We start from the raw sequence: 14,297 nt of genomic DNA on the forward strand, positions 1-14,297 counted from the left end.
ATCTATCTATTATGTATGCAGTGCTCTGCCTGCATGTACATCTGTACTCCAGAAGAGGGCACCAGATCTCATCTCAGATGGTTGTGAGCCACCATGTGGTTGCTGGAAACCAAACTCAGGACCTCCGGAAGAGCAGCCAGTGCTCTTAACCTCTGAGCCACCTCTCCAGCCCATCATTTGTTCCTCTTAATGTAAACAGTACAGATTTTCTCTATGACAGCATTAGGCTTATTACCCTAAAGTGTACAATGAAGCATACACCACCATATATAAAGTAGTCGTTAAAAAGGGTGGGCCATGGGAGAGGGTAGGTACAATAGGAGGAAGGAAGTGGGGGAATATTATCAAGAAGCATTGTATACACAGATTCCCAAAAAATTAAAAAGAAAAAAAATGAAATAAAAGACATTGGAACTAACTTGTAGTTTGCAAGAAATACAGCAGACGGGAACAGGACTAGCACAACAATGAAGCAACAAGACACAGTCTATGTGATTCTTCCAGGAGGTGCAGAAGAGAAGGTGGTGCTAGGTAAAAATGTTTTACATCAAGAGAGATGAAGAGGGCTGGAGACATGGCTCAGCAGTTAAAAAATGGCTGTTCTTCTAGAGGTCCTGAGTTCAATTCCCAGCAACCAACCACATGGTGGTTCATGACCATCTACAATAGTATCTGGTGCCCTCTTCTGTTATTCAGACATACATGCAAATATGTATAAATAAATAAATCTAAAAAGAGAGAGAGAGAGAGAGAGAGAGAGAGAGATGAAGATCTCAAGTGAAACATAACTTAGGGCTTTACTTGCAAAAACAAACCCTAAAGATTATCTGTCAGACAACTGGAAAACAACGAATATGGAAATGGTATTAGACTGTTAATGGTACAATGCACAATAGCAGTTACATAAAGAACTGTCCCTATTTGTAACAGATACACATTGAACAGGGGCAAAATATCATGATGTCTTTTATTTACTTTAACATACCCAGCAAAGAAACTATCTGACATAGTAGGATAGAATAGTAATTTAAATCTGCTTATGAGTATAAATAAAAAATACTTTTAAACTTGAGTGTCATTAAAATGAGCTGTGAAGGACAGGAAGTAATTACACATAAAAATGTTCACCTACACACAGAGATGCCACATAGCCAAATGTAATCATTAGAGTGCATTTATCAAAAGCACCCAGAACAAGCTGTCAAGGCAGTTCATCAGAGAAGACAGCACAGTTAGAATAAATACTCAATCCCTAGAACCCATGGAAGAAGGACAGAACCAACTCCTAAAAGTGGTCCTCTGCTACATGCACATACATACACACACCCCATAGTATGTGTGTACCTGTCTTTATACACACAATGATTGTAAATAAATGTCATTTATACTTAGTTGTTCTATTTTTCTACATATTTTTTGCTAAGTATATGTACTACTTTCTAACTTCTTTTTAATTTTAAGATTTATTATTACTGGTTTTTAATTATGTGTATGTATGCAAGGGGCTTGAACACATGACTAGCAGGGCCTGTTGAGGGGCCAGAGATGTCAGAACCCTTGGAGCTGGAATTGCTGTGATCTGCCTAATGTGGGCACTGGTAGTTGAACCTAGGACCTCTGAAGAGTGGGCAGTGCTCTAAAACTGCTGCGCTATCCCCAGCCCTTCCACATGGTTTTAAAAGACATAAATCACTATAGGATTTTAGCAGGTTAAGAAGCACCTTATAGCAAGACTTAGTGGCTCACACCTTTTATCCCAGCACTTGGGAGCAGAAGCTCCAAAAAAAAAAAAGGACTTTACAATGACTAGTTGATCCTATTAGCCAGTAACCAGTCCTTCAGCAGTTAGCATAGCAAAGGACAATTTCGTCACTGTTGACCCTGAGTTACAATGATGGTGGTGCCATACCTCTAGCTGTGCAGTTTCTGACAACCGGGCTAAGATCAAATGCTAAAAGCCAACGTCTTAGTCAGGGTTACTATTGCTGTGATGAAATACCATGACCAAAAGCAACTTGGGGAGGAAAGGGCTTATTTTACGCACACTTCCATGTAACAGTTCATCATTGAAAGCAATTAGGAAGGAATTCATACAAGGCAGGAGCCTAGAGGCAGGAACTGCTTTTACAGAGGCCATTGAGAAGTGCTGCTCATTGCCTTGCTCACCCTGTTTCCTTATAGAACCCAGGACCACCAGCTCAGGGGTGTCCCCACCCATCAATACTAATTAAGAAAGTGCCCTGCAGGCCTGTCTGCCTACAACCTGATATTATGGTGGCATTTTCTCAGCTGAGGTTCCTTCCTCTCAGACGACTCTGTCTTCTGTCAAATTGACATAAAACCAGCCAGGACAGCCAATATACTAAGTGAATTCCTAGAGTGCTGGCATTCCTAGAGTTGCTGATAGAGTACTGTAAGGATTGCCTATGTGGTATGTATTTTATCTGATCTAGCAGAATAAAACATACAAACATTTTACACAACAGCAAAGCCAAAAGTCATCTTTAAAAATTCCACATTTGGCCTTATGCTGAAGACAAATTCAGTTTTAAGAAAACACAAGGAGAAAAGTTAAATGCAAACGAGCCTCACCTTTTCAAATGCTTATTTAATACAGTTTTATTAAAGTCAAAGGGCACATTCCACCAATAACTTGATTAGCAGTTTCTTTATTCATTATCTTATCACGAACTCCTCCCCATTTCTACTTACTGAACGTTTTAGGTTAGAAGCAAACTATTTACCTTAAGAATTTCAAGTGTGCCATCTTCTTTGGCTAGGACGCTGCCAGTGATCCCCAAAATACTGACCACATTCACTCTAACCCCGACGCTACTACTGTGAATGCCTGCTCTGCAGAGCGTCATCAGCTGCTCAGGTGTCATACACTGTTGAGAGAAAAGAAATAATTCCAGGTATTTATTTTCTTATCTCATGTGTATATGAATTTTCATATGTGTGTGTACGTTGTGCAAGTTTCCTTTGAGATTGAAACATTCCATCCTGCAAGGAAGCTTGTTAAATGGGAAAGTGAACACTCAAAATAGTTTGAGGAAGTCCCTGAACCTGATCAATTTCACTAGGCCCCTACCTGCCAGAGTAAGCAAAAAAATCTGAGCATCCCTCGTAGGTAGAAGGAAGCCAAGCTGTAAAAACTCTGAGCCTAGACCAAGCAGCCTGTAGGAGGCAGGAACCAGCTGAGCTGCCTGGAAGAAGTTTAGACCAACTGCATCACTTGAAAAAAAGTCATTCTCCAACCTGTTGAGCTGTAGTCTGTGCAGTGTGTATGCAGCTGTCTTCTGCTCCTGTAACATCAATAAATTCACTAGTTCATGAGGTTGGACTTAATGTGGGATTCCCATCTGGGTTGAATACACATGTGTGTTGTCTCTCTGCAGTAAAAAAATTTCATCATACAACAGTGGACATAGATGTGCAGATGTTCGTGTACCTGTGTGTAATGTGTGGAACATCAAGGCTGATGTTGGGAGCCTTCCCTGACCACACTCTACTTTATTGAAGCCAGATCTCTCAATTGAATCTAGAGCATGCCAAGAGAGCTAGTCTAACTAGTTTGCTCCTGGAATCCCATCTCTACCTTCAGATCTCTGGGCCATCCACCACAGGGCAGTTACATGGATTCCACATCTGGATGCCAGTCTTCACACTTGTTTCATTTCTCTGTGTAGCCTTCGCTGTCCTGGACTCGATTTGTAGACCAAGCTGGCCTCGAACTCAGAGATCCGCCTGCCTCTGCCTCCCCAAGCACTGGGATTACAGGCATGCACCACCACACCCAGTTCAATCTTTACTTGTAGAGCAAGCACTTTAATCACTAAGCTATCAATCTAGTCCTCTTAGGTTTTAAGGAGGAATATCACAACTTGAGTGTGGGACATTTTCTTTAGCAAAAAGCAATCAGAAACTTAAGAGTTTAGGGGTAGAGGTATAGCTCACTAGTAGAGCACAAGTAGAGGGGAAAGGAGGAATTGAAGATCCATATCAGAGAATGGGAGTGAACCTGAAGGAATTCCTATTAAAAATGTATCAATTTTTGCATCAAATGGAATAACTAGGCTGGTGTGGTAGCCATGACCACAGGCCTACAAATAATCCCAGCATTTAGGATAGGGCAGTAGGATCAGTAGTTCAATCCCAGCCTGGGCTATATAATGGAACCCTATCTCAAAATAAATAATTGTATGTAACACTCTGAGTTCACAGGGAGACTAAAAAGAAAGTAATGTGTGAATCCCTGGGTTCAGGCTCAGAAAAACAACAAACACAATAAGTGGGGAAGAGAAAAGGAAGAGAGAGAACACAGTGTAGGTTGTATTTAGAGACTGCCAGGATATCTATTCACTATGTGAGAAAAAGGATCAGGGGTGCAAACTATGCAAAGATTACCAAACAACACATTTGCAGAAAAATCCTTGGTAACAGTACTGTACAAAGAAAACAAATTGGCCATCACCAGTGTGCAGCCTCCCAAAAGGACCTGCTATGATCACTGTCTGCTAAAACCTTTGAGTGAACACATTAAGACATGACCTGTAATTTGAAATATAAAATACATATAGCAATATGATTTTTCTTGCCAAAAAATTCTGAACCTGAATCTAATTAGATGTAGGCCTTAATATAGGTGATAGTATTAAAAAATCAGATATATTATTCAAACCTATTATTTGATATATATCACTGAGAACAAAATAACAGATTTTTCCTTGAATAAATGGTATAAGAGAAGGGAGGTGCGTATGGAAAACATGAAAGGTTAAGAGCCATGAGAGACGAACATATAAAAACTACAGAACTGTAAATTACAAATAGATAAAAAGTACAGTATATTAAAAAACCACACCTCTATAAAGTTGTTTAAAAAAGAATCAAAGCCAGGTGTGGTGGTGCATACCTGTAACCCCAGAACTCAGGAGGCAGAGGCAGGTGGGATCTTTGTGAGTTTGAGGCCATCCCAGTCTACAAAGCAAGCCCAGGACAACCAAGAGAAACCCTGTCTCGAAAAAACCAAAGCTTAGATAATAACTTCATTTATAAAATTAAATTTTTATTATTGTGGAAACATGCCACGCAGCATATGTACAAAGGTCAAAGGACACCTCTGTAGAGTCAGTCTTATCCTTCCTCTCTTATGTGGGTACTCAGGTCATTAGGCCTGCCTTCTTTTTGAGCCAGGCATAGTGGTGCATTGAGGAGCAGAAACAGGTGGGTCTATGTGATTTTGAGGCCAGCCTGGGGTACTTACCAAGTTCCAGGACATCCAGGGCTACATAATATAGACCCTGTCTCAAGAAGAAAAGAACAGCAAGAGATAGAATCTTATTTTGTAGCACATGCTGACCTTGTCATGGTCATCCCCTGCTTCTGCATCCCCAGTAGAGTGATGACAGGTGTGATTCATCACACCCAGTATAACATACAGATTTGAACAAACTGGTTATCAAAAGACATTGCTAAAGCAGCCTGGAAAAAAATGAACTGTACAGGAAGTAAGAATTATCTGCTATGTTTTGGATGTGGAGTGGTGATATTGGGATTTCGGCTTTTAAAAACATAACTTTCTGTCGGACATACATAAATCAGATAATTTATTGGTGAAACGATATAATTTGCTAAAAAATACTTCAAGAGATATGATTAAAAATGCAGGAAAAGCATTTAAAGGGGTGCATTTAAAGATGATTAAAGTGGTGGTGGCACACCCCTTTAATCCCAGCACTTGGGAGGCAGAGAGCAGGAGGAACTCACTGAGTTCAAGGCCAGCCTGAGCAATATAGTAAGATGTTTCTGTTAAAAAAAAAAAAAAAAGGTTCACAAAAATGCAGGGAAACAAAAACAAGGAGTCAGGGCACATACTGTTGGAGACTTGGGTGGGTGTACCTGGGCTTCAGCAATACTTGGAATCCACTTGATAAAAAGTAACAAGTATAAACATAAGACACCTGCCAAGGACTCAGAAAGACAGAGGTAGGAGGTTCTAGAATAACGTGTTTGAAGAGCAATAACAGCTGGAGAAAATGTTTATGGTATATATGTCAAGTAGGAAACATCTTGCAACGGCAGCCCTGTGGTGCTGCATGCTGGGTAGAAGCACTTTTCCTTGCCTGAAAAACCAACCTACCCTAACAGGTTTTTGGTTTGTTTGTTTTGGTAATATGTAAAACACAGAATCTTTTCAAGTTTCTTGTAAGAAGTTTATAATATCTTACCTGTGGAATGTTCTTGGAGGCCATTGTTTGCAAAAGGGCTCTCAAAGCACTACTTATGGCTTCTAGAAAATCCGCATGTTTAGCAAAATCTAAAACACAAGAAGTTTCCACAAAACACAAAGATAAAGTACAAGCTTCCTCTTCTCCAAGACAAACTATTTGGTAGGAAAAGAAACAGGATTAAAAAAAAAAGGACATAAGTATTATCTTACCCTGTTATTAACAAGAACATGTTTTTTTACCTCCACCCACATTTATTTTATTTTAGGTGGATGAGTATTTTACCTTCCTAGTCTGTACACAATGAGTGCAATGCCCAGGGCAGCCAGAAGAGGGCATCAAATATACTAGAACTGGACGTAGAAGGTCTCAATGTGGGTTCTGGGACCTGAATCTAGATCTTCTGCAAGACCAGTAAAGGGCTTACTAACAGAGCCATCTCTCCAACCCATTAAAAAACATTCTTGATGTATATAAAAGTTTGGGGTTTTTTGTTGTTGTTGTTTGTTTTTTGAGACAGTGGTTTCTGTTTGTTTTGTATCCTGGTTGTTTGGAACTTACTGCTAGCCTTGAACTCACAGAAATCTGCCTGCCTCTGCCTCCCCAGTGCTGGGACTAAAGGCATGCACCATTACCACTGAACTGCATTCTTGATATTTAAGCCAAATATTTGCTTAACAGTCTTCTCACACTATCAAGTAGGGATAGGCAGTGAACTTCAGAGGGCCTGACTTAGGATGTTGGGTTTTCACTAGACTAATATTTGGCACAGGATAAACCTTAGCCAGTAGTTGTGGGCCAGTCTCATCTCCATTTTGGTGCTGGCAGACCTGTGAGGGAGTCATCTCCTATATCAGTGCTCTTGACCACGTGAGTCCATGGTCAAAGTCTCCCTGGTATCTAGTTCATGACTCAGTCTTCTTTTCCAACTGTACTTTCCTATGCACGACAAACAGAATAGCAGCAAGAAACAACTGGTCTAGCACAATCACAACAAGACAGAATGAGGGTGAGAGATGCAGTTGGTACACTAGGATAATTTCTAAAGATGCGCAGCAAGTATGACCAGTCCTGCTCCACCAGACACTTCACCATGTGTGTCTTACACACAGTGCCTGTTTTCTTTTCCCTAAACATAGGTGTGGCCTTATCTTCTTCAACCACAACAATGACGGGCTAGGTCATCACAAGCAATATAACCTGCAGCTGACTCACAGGTGTGCACTTTTCCCTCAGTTCTGAACCTGGGAACGCAGTCATTGTTTTGAGGAGGTTCAGGTCATGTATGAGTGCTCTGCTGGATGATTCTAGCACTAAGTGTTCAATGTAAGTGGAAAAAAATCTCAAACAATTCTGGCTCACAGCCTTTAACTTTCCAGAAAAGTCCCTAGTCTACTCAAAAGATTCTGCCTCAGCAACAGGACAGATAATTCTGTCATGTGTGACCCAGGGAGCTCCTTTCAGGATGTCTCCTAGCATCCCTGTTGCCTACCAGGGCAACCACCAAGACATAACTACTGAAAATACCTTCACACATTGCCAAATACCCCTAAGAGAGAAGCAACCATCCATAGTGGAGAACCACTGCCTAAACAGTGCAGAATGGAGACAAATCACCTTCACCATTCTGCCTAAACTTCAGGCCCAGAAAGACTTTGAGAATGACGATGATGAAACAGGGCATTATGTGGTGCTTAGGCTGTTTTAGAACTCACAGGCTCAAGAGGTCCTGATGCCTCAGGCTCCTGAGAAGCAAGAGACTGAAGGTATAACTAATCACCCCTATTGCTTTAGCCATAACATTCAGGGCACATCTGTTAAGTAGAACCATGGTTTATTGCCCTGTAGTGCCTGGGGCATTGTCCTTTTTTGATACCTCCTTCTTAGGTTGCCTGGGGAAGCAATAGGCAGCTTCCCACAATTTTTTTTTTAAAGATTTATTTATTTTATGTAGATGAGTGCCCTATCTCATGTACACATGCATGCCAGAAGAGGGCATCAGATCTCAGTATAGTATAAATAGTTGTGAGATACCAAGTGGTTGTTGGGAATTGAACTCAGGACCTCTGGAAGAACAGACACTGCTCTTAACCAGTGAGCCACCTCTCCAGCCCCTTCTTTTTTCTTATTGTCCTAGAACTCATTTTGCTGACCTTGAACTCACACAGAGATCGGCCTGCCTCTACCTCCCGAGTGCTGGAAAGAAAGGTATGTGCTACTCTACTCCACAATTTTCTTAACACTCAGAAATCTTTTCTCTCTTTCTATCCTGGAAACCAGGATTATCAGGCTTTCATATGAAGCGCATTTTTTTTTTTTTTACCTGTTGCATATCAGCCTTCCAACAAATTATAACCAAGGCTTATTTTATGTTTTGGACTTTTCATTTTCAGATATTATATGTACCAAAAAAGGGAGTTCCTGTAATATCACAGCACAGATAATTGGCAAACTTCAGGATTAGACACACCTTGGGCAAACTCCTGCATGACATGTGATCTCTGTCAGTTCACTTTGATCCTAGCTGAAATGTTCTCTCTCTCCAAATAGCCCCTCTACCTTTAACACAGCACCTCACACCAATCTCCCCTATTTTTTTCTTCCCAACTGAAATTAAACAGGAGAGAGTATATGGTCTATGACTAGTAACCCCCAAGCCTATCTATTTACTCTAGTATCCCTTGGACCTACATGGTATATGACATAGTGAGAGGTCAAGGAGTATGGGCCAAATTCATGATCACTAGAGTTTCTCCTCCATTTCCAAAAGCCTGGTATCCAACAAAGGCTCCAAAATTGATGTGAAGGTATTAATTATTAATAGTCTTTAAAAGTTTCCACATTGTGTAATTCACATTTTATCTTGATTAAAGAAAATATTTGAATTGGGCTTAGTGGTACATACCTTTAATGCTGGCACTCAGGTGGCAAAGGCAGATAGATCTCTGAGTTTCAGGCAAGCCTGGTCTACATTGTGAGTTGCAGGACAACCAAGGCTACACAGAAAGACACTGTCTCAAAAACAAACACAAACAAACAAAAACTCTTCAACAACATAATGGTGCCCTTAATATCTTGGGGCAACCAAAAGCTGTCTGATCAACTGGAGGTTAGTCATGCCAAATACTGTAAACTTGCCAAGAACCCATGTCCAGAGAGGCCACAGGCCGAAGAGGAGACCCTACTGCTACCATACTACCAAAGTAATAGTTTCCAACTGCCTTCTAAACACTTATCCTTATTTGCATAAATAAGTGCAGATCGCTCATCTCATCAAAGCTTCCTTTTGCAGCAGGCAGAAATTAGAAAATATCTACAACTAGTCAAATGCAGAGAATAAGTGACTCAGCCCCAAATGAGATATCTATAACACAACTACAACACCTAAGGCTCAGGGAATATTACAGAGGAGGAGAAAGGAAAGACTAAAAGCCTGAAGACCAGGATTGACTGCTGGTCTTTAAAGTTTCTTTAAAGCAGGGCAGGGATGTTGCTCCTATGAACTCAGCAAAATGGCTGCTGAGGGAGGGAGAACCAGCTTTCTTTTCTCTCTCTCTCTCTCTTTTTTTTCCAAAGATGAGACCATAATCTTACCTGGTCAGCCCAGAATACATGTGGGTGGGGCTGACAGAACTAGCTGGTTGTGTGTCTATGTTCACTTGTGTGTTTGTAATAGGAATAAATAGAGAAGGTCATGAATTCAAAAGAGGGTGATGGGGGAAGATAGGAGGAATTTAGGGGGAAAGTAGAAACAAGGCAAATACAGTATATTCACATATGAAATTCTCAAATTAAAAAAAATAATAATGACTTACTCAAATATCCTAATGAGGACTTGATAGTTATGATTCACTTTAATTGGCTTGACATTAGTTTTAAAATACACACACACACTCACACAAACATATTACCACACCTTGACTATCACTGGCAATAATACATGACTGATAATGTCAGGGAAAGGTTTCTGCAGGTTAAATATAATAGCATTCCATTTACAGAGTCCGATTCCCACCCTTAAAGTTCTGCTATGTCTAAGTACTCTTTCACCGTAATGTCTAACATTTACCTGGCTGAGAAAAAAGAAGTTGTGACAGGTGCTGTGCAAGTGTCTGAAGAGCTGGGGCTCCACCAAGATGGTCTATGTCCAGGAGAGACACAAGACTCTGGAGACACATAAGGGCTCTACACTGAATGGTGTTCATTCTGCAGAGAAAGTGAATACAGTTGTTTCTGTGACATACTGGAACTCTATGAGTCTACTGATTGTTATTATTGTTGTTGATTATGGGTTAGCATCTTGCTTTATACCCCAGGCTGGCCTGAAGCTCACTCTGAACTCATGTTGGCTTTGAATTTGTGATCCTATTGAATACTGGGATTAGAGTTATGAGCTCCATGCCTGGCTCAGTGTCAATTTTTGATCTACGCTTCAGATTCTGACTAAGGTACCTGAAAGTTCCAGGAGATCTGAGACAGGTTACAAAGAATAATGTGTCCTGTTAATCTGCCAATCAAGTGCCTCAGACTCAAGGGCTCTGAGCATAACTCATTTGTGAGTCATGAGTCTCTCTCTACTCACCTTGTACATACAGCCAACTCCTTGATTTATATTTTCATTTTTACTTATGGTGCTGTCCTGGGAACCGATCCCATGGCAGCACATATGACACACAAGCATTCTGCACTGAACTACCACTCAGCCCACTTCTGACTTTCAAAGACTGTGAAGACAGAACTGTCATAGGCTTCCCAGGGAAAGCATGAACTTTGTAACCCTTCTACTTTAGCCTCAGCAGTGAAGATTATAGCTCTGCACCCCAGGCCTACTTTCTACCTTTCTTTTTCATAAGGGAGTCACTTGGTGTATAGTTGGTGTTGCTCAGCTGTGTGCTCTGTGAAAATGGAACCATAGTTCCATTTTGTGTCTTATTCACTGAGATCAACACAGTAAGTTCTACTGTGTTGTGAGTGGTTTTAGTTCAGATCCTCTTCACTGCTGAATGTCAACTTCTTATGCATGTGACCATGGCAGACATCAAAGCTGTTTCCAAGTTGGGGCAACTATGACCCACATGCTGTGAATATTCACTCTCACACTGGTATCTCAGCACATAAGGGGAACAAACTTCTCATATCAAGACAAGTCTTGGGAGCATTTTCTATTCAATATTCCAACATTTCACATAATGAAAAAATGATAAATGTTTCTGAAAATTGAAAGTTTCTTACTTCCTAATCAAAGGTTTCCAAGTAGGGTTCCTAGAACATATGTCGACTGCAACACTGTTTGGTGAAGAGGTTTTCTCAAAAACCTAGGTTTGAAAGGGAAATGGAAAAAGATAAAGGGAGGTCATCTTAAAAAAATCTTATCTATAAACATCAGAGGTTATTTACAGGTTAACATGGTCAGGACAGAATCAAGTGTGTGCATTTCTGGACCAGTCACTTCTGCTTTCCACCCAAGACTGTGCTCTTCCAATGAACAGCTCACATCAGCTATCCCCACATCCCAACCAGAGACCAGGAGGAAACTAAATTACCTTCTTTGGGATGAGGCAGTTGGTAAGGGCAGTGTGAATCTCATGGGATAGGCACATTGGGGACAGCAACTGTCCACTGCACTCATTGAAAGAGTTCTCCATAAAGGCTTCACTTTCGTCACTACTAGAAAGCTCTTCCCACTCATCATCGGAGGAATCTGAGGAAACAGCAAACCAGACATACCTGGGGTTATCAAAGAAACCCCCACGGAAGCTGCTCTGGATGTGGGGGGCGGGAGTTGGGGTGGGGGACTGTCCAGTGTAAGCTGGGAGCAAACCTTCACTGCAGCACATGTTGACAATAACTTCCAGAGCGGTCTGCTGAGCTGTCAGCAATGCCATGGTCTCTCTTAGCTCCTTGTCAGTAGACTAAAAAATTAAAAAAATAAATACAAATCAAGTATTTTTTAAAATATTTCCTTGATTAAAGTGTACGAGACAATTTCTGTGCTTGGAATAGAGTATATGGGGGCTGGAGTAGGTCAAAGAAAAGCTACAGAGGTACAAATGAGCACTGTGATTTCCTCTTGGCCCAGTAGAGCAAGTCTTTCTTAACTGTGTTCCATCTATCACAGGGCTGCATAGTTGGTGAGAACAGATATCCACCTTCAGTATTGACTACATGTTCAGAAGTAGCTCAGCATATTAAGATTATACAAAAGTCTATTTCAGACACCTGATGCTTAAACACAACATATTTTAGTCATCTTCTTGGAAAGATTACATTCAGCACAGACTACCATCCAGGCATGGTGGCACACACCTACGCCAGCATTCAGGCGGCAGTCAGGAAAATTACCTCAAGTTTGAAGCCAGTCTGGTTTATGGAGTGAGTTTCAGGCCAGCCTGGGCTACATATTAATATCTTATCTCAAAATTAAAAGAACATACCCACAAACACTATTAACAAGCCTTAAATTAACAGTGCTTGACAAATAGCAGACAGCCTTGATTCCTGGTTTTCTATGAAAAATAAAATACAAAGCAACACTGTAAGACTGACAAAAATGCTGGGCATATTGGTGGAATAATCCCAGCACTCGGGAGGCAGAGGGCAGGTGGATATCTATGAGTTCCAGGTCAGCCTGGTCTACATAGTGAGTTCCAGGACAGCCAGAGCTCTACAGAGACCCAGTCCTAAAAAACAAAAGAGCAGCAAAAAAGACTGAAAAAACAAAAACAGGCTACGAGCTGGCTCAGTGGTAAAGAGTGCCTACTATTCATGCAGGACAGTTTGGGTCTCCGCACACATTGGGTAGCTCACAGCTGCCTGTAACTCCAGCTAAGGAATCAGATGCTCTTTTCTGACCTCCATGGGCACCCCCACTCATTTACACATAAAGACACATAAATAAAACTTGAGAAAATAAAAATCAAATCAATAACAATAACAAAAAAAAAAAAAAGTTTAAAAGCAGTTTCTACAGGAGCTGGGTGTGGTGTTACATGCCTTTACCAGTCTGGTCTACACAAAGAGAGTTCCAGGACAGCCAGAGCTATCCAGAGAACTCAACAAAACAAAAGAAAACATAACAAAAAAGCAGTTTTTGCTTTGAGAAAACACTGTATTTTAATGAGCTCATAATTTTATTTCTCTCCTTCCCTCCTTCTCTTTCACTGTGCCAGTACTAAACCTTGAACATAGTTACTGTGGGCCAGGTATGGTGGTGCATGCCTTTCCCTCCAGAGGCAGAGGCTGGAGGATCTGTGAGTTCGAGGCCAGCCTAGTCTACAAAGTGAGACCAGGACAACCAAGGCTACACAGAGAAACCCTGTCTCTAAAAACAACAAAACATGGTTACCATGAATTCTACCACTGTCGATAGTCTCAGCTCCTCTGTGTGCATGTCTTTGTAAGTAGTGCAGGCACATGGGTGCACGAGCGCACACACAGGGCAAAGCAGGCTTCACACCTCGCTGCACTGCCTTCAGACAGGGTACAGGGAGAGAGAAAGCCTGAGTACTTCAAGTCCTGAGTGAATGTGCGCTTTGGGCCATGTCAAGGACCTCAGGCCCATGGAGAACAGGCAAAGCCTTTCCTTCTGACATGTGCAGATGTTGATGATGTGTGCTTTCTGCTCCTGCATATTTATGGCCTGAAGACTGTTCTGCTGCAGGGACTGCTCCTACCAAGATTAGACAAACTTGTCTCCTTGTTATCTGTATGTAATAACCCTACCTCCTATTCAGGTGTATGTAAACCCCACCTCTCTGTCCAACTCTAGTAATAAACATAATGAGCTCCAGCTGAAAGCACCAACGTATCACATTTCTACTTTCCGAACATAGATAGACACTAAGCACATCCCATTTCCACTCTTCAACTAAGCAGAGTATGACCAGTGTGAAGACAGCCTGGAGGCAATGGGTGACTGAACTAAACCAGTCAACAAGATAGGTAGGTGTCCTAAAAGAGAGTATTCCGAGCTGGGTGTGGTAGTGCATGCCTGTAATCCCAGCACTCTAGGAGGCAGAGGCTGGCGGATCTCTGTGAGTTCCAGGCCAGCCTGGTCTACAATGCAAG

At 41.3% G+C, this 14,297-nt stretch overlaps 1 protein-coding gene across 2 annotated transcripts in view; it reads right to left on the reverse strand.

The window, feature by feature from the left end:
- Heatr3 (HEAT repeat containing 3) overlaps positions 1-14,297 on the reverse strand; it is a 34,247-nt gene that overhangs the window by 5,802 nt on the left and 14,148 nt on the right. For both annotated transcript variants that reach the window (XM_021656709.2, XM_060392278.1), the window contains 6 exons: positions 12,052-12,142; positions 11,774-11,931; positions 11,463-11,545; positions 10,300-10,436; positions 6,231-6,319; positions 2,745-2,888 (listed from right to left, as the gene is read on the reverse strand). In XM_021656709.2, coding sequence (XP_021512384.1) covers positions 2,745-2,888; positions 6,231-6,319; positions 10,300-10,436; positions 11,463-11,545; positions 11,774-11,931; positions 12,052-12,142 — 702 coding nt within the window. The remainder of the gene's footprint in view (positions 1-2,744; positions 2,889-6,230; positions 6,320-10,299; positions 10,437-11,462; positions 11,546-11,773; positions 11,932-12,051; positions 12,143-14,297) is intronic.

This window comes from Meriones unguiculatus, chromosome 10, assembly GCF_030254825.1.
Source record: "Meriones unguiculatus strain TT.TT164.6M chromosome 10, Bangor_MerUng_6.1, whole genome shotgun sequence".
Classification (NCBI taxonomy): domain Eukaryota; kingdom Metazoa; phylum Chordata; class Mammalia; order Rodentia; family Muridae; genus Meriones; species Meriones unguiculatus.